The following is a 6,315-nucleotide window of genomic DNA, read 5'->3' as shown; positions in this document are numbered from 1 at the left end:
CCTCTTCTTATTTTTTTTAAATATTTTTAGTGTGTGTTTCTTAATACATTGCTTCTGAAAAATAAAGGTGCATAGAGACCATTGAACATTTACTGACAATGAGTATAACACCATAGGAATGGCTTATTGTATTATATATTTATGTGTATCTAATATAGTATTATAGACCACATAATGTTACTATAGCATAGATAGAATCGCAATGATTAAGGACACAGTATCGAAGAAAACAGACAGTCCAACAGGCTGTGGGCAGGTGGGATGTGTGGCTTGTGAGCAGCTCCCGTCATCCTCCCACAGGCCCTGGGCCTCAGTGCTGTCTCTTGCTGCTGTCTAGGTTCACGGCTGGCGTGATACACAGGGAGAGGCTGGCTTCCTTCGAGAGGCTGCTGTGGAGAGTTTGCCGGGGAAACGTGTACTTGAAGTTCAGCGAGATGGACACGCTTCTGGAGGATCCCGTGACGGTGGGTGTGTCAGGCCTCCAGAAAGGGCTGCGCAAGCTTCCCGGAGTCCCTAGCACTAAAGACAGCTCACTCACCACCAGCTGGTATCTGTGTCCTCCCCTGCCCACCTCTTCTCTTTCCTTTTCTTCTCTATTTTCCCCACGCCCCACCTTTTAAATTCAGTATGTTTGAAGGGCCCATCTGAGGACCAGTCCTTCTTAACACCTCGTAGTTGGTCCACTCCTCAAAGTGTGTGGGCATCTTGCTTCTAGAACCTTACTATACAAGTACCACAAGAGGCCGAAGCTGTTTTCTTCACAAACGCACCCAGAGACGACTGGAGTCTGTCTTTCTCAAGCTTCGGGGTGCACACGGGTTGCAGAGTCACCTGGGATCTCCCTGGGCTGGGGTGGAACCTAAGGGTTGCGGTTCTTACAGCATCCCGATGATGTTGGTAAGATAGATGTAACTGGTTGCTCCAGCCCTCAGGCTTCCAGCGAGAAGGCTCTTCCCGGAGGGCTACACATTCCTCGCTGGTAATTCCTCTGCTAATCGCCTTCCTGCACCCTTCCAATTAACGTTTAAACGCTCTTGTTCTTTCACTCCCAGAAACCAAGTCTGTAATCTTCCAGGCTAGATGCTAAAAACTTGAATTAAATTTTATTTGATTTAGAAAAAAAGCCACCGTTGAAATAAAATAGAAAACAAATCTTAAAAAAAGACACATATATTTATCTGGGGAGGAGATGACAGGGTTTTCCCAGAGTGAGGCTCACTCTTTGCATCTGGGTTGTACTAACCCCACTGTGAGAAACTTGATCCCATAATTTGTGATAGTGGGGGGCAGTTCATGCTCTTCCCTGTGAATAATTTTTAAAATATACAGAATACACTCTCCAGTAAGTACACCAGTATATTTAAATTATCTTCTTGTATTGCTTTTCTCTAACCATGGGCAGTAATAATTTTACATGGAAATGAGTTTTTTGCTTTTTTGTTTAAAATAAGAAAATTTCTACCCTTAATCCCGTGCATCTTTTAGTCTTATTATTTCTGTGTGTGTGTGTGTGTGTGTGTGTGTTGTTTTGTTTTTGTTTTTGGTAAAGTCTCATGTAGCCCAGACTGGCTTTGGATTGTCCAGGTAGCGGAGACAGGCCTGCAGTTCTGGTCTTCCTGCCTGCTGTGCAGTGTTGAGATTGCACGCATGGGCCAATCATGCTTGGTTTCTATGGTTATTTTAAATTGGATTGTCACTTTACAGTCAAGTTTTGACATGTAGTTGTCTTGATGGGAGAGCATTTATAAAGGGAACGTATGGAGAAAGATGATCCAGGTCATGGAGGGTCACCCAGCAGGTGCTGGAAGTCGGAACGGATCCCTGAGTCCAGCGAATCTAGGGTCTAGATGACCTCAAAGATTCTGAAAAAGACCGGACAGCTTCCCTGGGTGGAGGAAGTTTGGAAGTTGTGCAAAGCAGTTGTTACCCTGTTCCTATGATCATGTATACCCATTTGTCTCTGAGGGACGATCAGGATGTGACTCTCTGGCTGTATCTCTGGACATTTTGCTTCTGATTACCCTACCTAGCCTCTGCATCCCTCTGCTCCTGGACCTTTTGGTGGTGGTGGTGGTTTTGAGACAGTGTATTCCCAGCTTGGCTTAAACTCAATGCCCTCTTCCTCATCCTTGTAGCCCGGGATTATGCATGTGGCTTTTTTCTTCTTGATGAATTAGTTTTATAATATAAATCTAAGGAAGGTAGGCTTGAAGGGTATGTGATACCTTCATGACCCTTTCTGGTCCTGACAAGTGGCTTCCCTCTGAGGTGGCTCCTGATTCTGGGACGCCGAGTGCATGCGATGAGTTTATTGGATTGGAACCTTCAAAAGCAAGTTTTATAATTTCCCCCATTCCCTCAAATGAAAAACAACTACAAACCGGCAGCCCTGTTTCAGTCCATACTGGCCTCTTTACAAATGACTTACTTTTGCATTGCTACGGACTAAACTCAGGACTCTGCACTAGCTAGACAAGCGCCCAGGCACTGAGCTACTCCTAGCCCGAAATAGTGGCTTTTGCTTTTTGTTTTGTCTCTTTGTTCCTTTTGTTTTAAGACAGGGTTTCACTCCTTTGTCCTGACTGGCCTGAAACTTGTGACATTCACCTGCCTCTGCGTTCCTTCTGAGTGCGGGGATTAAAGGTGTGTGCCACCACTCCCAGCCTAAGCGGTGTTCTTAAGGGCGCCTCATCAGTAGCTGTGAGTCACTACTTAGTCACAGCTCTCCCTTAGGAAGTGTCAAACAGACTGTGATGTGCAGATGTTTCCAGCTGCTTCTGATACCCAGGCTAGGCGCTACTGTTCTGAACCATGAAATCCATGAAATATCCCAGCCCCTCCTGGAGGTGTTTTCTTAGGTGTGAACGCTCTCTTCCCTGCGGGGATGAGAACAGAATCCAAAGCTTGGCTGTGGTCACTGGCACATAGCAAGCAAGCAGAGCGGCTGTTAGTTTGAGGCCTTTCTGTGTTTATGATTTATGTTCTGCCAGGGGAGAATGTTTACATCGGGGTTCCACCTCCAACACTGGGAAGGAAGAAAGGAAGGGAGGGAGGGAGGGAGGGAGGGAGGGAAGAAAGAAGGAGGAAAAATAACCTCACTTTCCTGATATCCCAGAAAGAAGAAATGAAAAAGAATATATTCATCATATTTTATCAAGGAGAACAGCTCAGGCTGAAAATCAAGAAGATCTGTGATGGGTGAGCGAGGCCGACATGCTCTGTCCTGGTGGTCGGGGTTGGGAGTGGGTGGAGCTGTGCCGTGTGGAATGACACGCCCTCTCTGAGGATGATGAGGATTTCACAGTAACTTTCTGAAGACCATTTAGGAGGATGCTGGAAGTGCAGCCAGCTGTCAGTAGTTGTGAGGTACTACCAGGGAGAAGGGAACTAACGAGTTACAAAGGAAGCACTAGGTAGAGACACAACCTGTTTCAGGGTATATCTTGTTCTACTCCTGTTGAGTGGGCAGCCTCAGGCTGGAGCTGGAGCGTGGTGGGAGGGCATTGCCTGGCATGCTAGAGGCCCTGGGTTTGACTCATTGGCACGGAAAAAGAATAAACAGAAAAGGAGAAAATGGGTACCATGGCTCAGCTGTTTCTGTAGACCAATCTCTGTGTGTGTGTGTGTGGTCCTGAGGAGTGAGCTCAGGAACTCAACTCATGCTAGGTAAGCACTCTTCCCATTGAGGCATACCCCCAGGGTGGCCTTGACTTCATTCTGTAGAAGCATTGAGCTTGTAATCCTCCTGCTACAGGCATGAGGCATCGTGCCCAGCTGTTGTGAATCATTTTCTAATGACCACACAGGAGGCCGTTTTAGCAACCGTTTGGCCCCTTGAGCAGTGTCAGCCAGTCGGTGATGGCCTGGTTAGGGAAGTGACTGTAGCAGGCTTTCTGTAGGGACTCATGTGTGTCCTCTCAATGTGTCCAATACAGGTTTCGTGCCACCATCTACCCCTGCCCAGAGTCTGCGGTCGAGCGCAGAGAGATGCTGGCCAGCGTCAACGTGAGGCTGGAGGACTTAATCACTGTGAGTGAGGGCTTCAGGCCGTGAGCTGATGGGGGCCGCTGCCCTTTCCTTGTGAGTCCTGCCTGGAATGTTTGCTTTGCAATTCTGGTTGGAACTGCAACCGATTGCACAATTAGAAAGCAGTGTTCAGTGAGCTGGGGCCGACAATTCTGCATGCTTGTCACATGCTGCTCAGCTTAGAATGCACCACAGCCCTAGTTCACCTCAGGCAGCCGCCCTAATCTGATGAAAGAAGCCCTTTATGGCCAGCCTTTGCCTGATGAGTCTGCAACCCTGCAATCAGCCAGCGGAGTGGAGCAACCAGTTGGCTGGGATGACTGTGGAAACAGTGAGTCTGGTTTTTCCTTGCGAGTGCTGGATGCATCCCAGATAGACTTCACGTGTGTCTGGGATCAGACTACTCTTGAATGGCAGCAGCATGCAAACTGGTTGCTGATGTCGCCTGGGCCTCCATCCAATGGTATATTCCCCACCAGTGCTGTCCACCGTAACTTTCCGCGCCACAAAACTGCTCTGGGGTCCACTCTATCCGGTGCTGTAATGTCAGGACACAGGTGGCTGTTGAGCTCTTGAAACGTGACAAGTGATGGCAAGGGACTGAATTTTGATTGCTATTTAAGTTTTGTGCACACGCATGAGTGTGCTTATGTGTGTGCATGGGTGCGTGTGTATGTGTGCACTGGTGTGTGTGTATGTGTGCACGTGTGTCGAAGCCAAGGAAAATTTCACTTTCAGATATTCTCTTCAGGGATGCCGTCTACCTTCTTTGAGACAGGGTCCCTTGTTGTCGGGGTTTCTGTCCTGCCTGGTTTCTGCAATCGTTAAGTCCCAAAGAAATCACATAGAGGTCTACATTATTTATAAACTGATTGGTCCATTAAGCTCCGGCTTCTTATTAACTCCCATAACTTATATTAACCCATTATTCTTGTCTATGCTAGCCATGTGGCTCAGTACCTTATTCAGTGAGGCAGTCACATCTTGCTTCCTCTGCGTCTGGGCCAGGACTGCAGAGGAATGGGCTTCCTTCTTCCCAGAATTCTCCTGTTCTCATTGACCTGCCTCTACTTCCTGTCTGGTTATCCCACCTATACTTCCTGCCTGGCTACTGGCCAATCAGCGTTTATTTAAAATATAATTTGTCCCACACCAATCCCTGATTTTACCAGTGCTCCCCGTTAGGTGGGCAGACTGGCCAGCAAGCCCCAGGGCTCCCGTCCCTAACTCCTCAGCCTTGGATTGCTAGCGTACATCACTGTGCCTGGCTCTTTTAAATGAGTTCTGGGCATTGGACTGATGTCATGTTTGCAAGGCAAGTGCTTTACCAGCTGAGCCGCTGCCCCAGATCACCGTTCAGTTTTTATTAAATCGAGATTCCCAGAGTTGCACATGACTACTGGATAGGCTGGACACTTTAAATCTTCAGTGTGTGAGTTTAGAAGTTAGGTTTTAGCTATTCATTTTTGAGACCGGGTCTTGCTAGGTGTGTGGCTATTTGTTCCATAATTCAGGCTTGTTTTGAACTCATGTCAATCCTCCTGCTTCAACCTCCTAAGTGCTGGAGTTACAGGTATATGCCACAACACCTGGAATGTGTGCTTTAAAAGCCTTTGGCCAGCGAACACTTTTACTGTCCCAGAATATCTGTATTTTATTTGATTGTCTCTAATCCTTTTTAGCCACTGTCCCAGCAGCTCTTTTCCTCAGGAAATCCCTTCTCTGAAATACTCTGATGGGGATCAGGGATGAAATGAGGCTGATTGTGTTTACGGGGAGTGGGACTTGGGCAGCTGTGTTCAGAGATCTGGGAAGTTCTGACTGACCCGCTTTCCCCTTTCTTCAGTCATAGCCAAGGATGAATCTGAGACTCTCTCCAGTGTCTGCACTTGTTCTTGTAAGACAAACTGTGAAAACAGGCATGTGTAGGCATGGGGTCAAAAGACCGACTGGCCAGAAGGGCCTCCTCTGGAGTCCATTCTCAGAGTTTCTGTATTCTAGGATTCAATCCTGTCTGTGAGCAGGATTTTTAAAATCACAGTGTGTGTGTGTGTGTGTGTAAGCAGTGTAAGCACTTGTGTTCTGGCATGTGGAGATCAATGTGTGTGTGTGTGTGTGTGTGTGTTTGTAAGCACATGTGATATGGCATGTGGAGATCAATGTGTGTGTGTAAGCACATGTGTTATGGCATGTGGAGATCAATGTGTGTGTGTGCGTGTGTGTGTGTAAGCACTTGTGTTATGGCATGTGGAGATCAATGTGTATGTGTGTGTGTGCATGTGCGTGTGT

At 47.3% G+C, this 6,315-nt stretch overlaps 1 protein-coding gene and 1 pseudogene across 2 annotated transcripts in view; both read left to right on the top strand.

Annotated features, from left to right (window-relative positions):
* Positions 1–6,315, top strand: part of Atp6v0a4 (ATPase H+ transporting V0 subunit a4) — a 42,074-nt gene that overhangs the window by 6,281 nt on the left and 29,478 nt on the right. For both annotated transcript variants that reach the window (XM_005365836.2, XM_013353242.1), the window contains exons 6-8: positions 338–464; positions 3,116–3,198; positions 3,936–4,029. In XM_005365836.2, the coding sequence (XP_005365893.1) occupies positions 338–464; positions 3,116–3,198; positions 3,936–4,029 (304 nt within the window). The remainder of the gene's footprint in view (positions 1–337; positions 465–3,115; positions 3,199–3,935; positions 4,030–6,315) is intronic.
* Positions 1,171–1,307, top strand: LOC113458138 (annotated as a pseudogene).

This window comes from Microtus ochrogaster, unplaced genomic scaffold, assembly GCF_000317375.1.
Source record: "Microtus ochrogaster isolate Prairie Vole_2 unplaced genomic scaffold, MicOch1.0 UNK4, whole genome shotgun sequence".
Classification (NCBI taxonomy): Eukaryota; Metazoa; Chordata; class Mammalia; order Rodentia; family Cricetidae; genus Microtus; species Microtus ochrogaster.
This window is presented reverse-complemented; position numbering and strand designations above follow the sequence as displayed.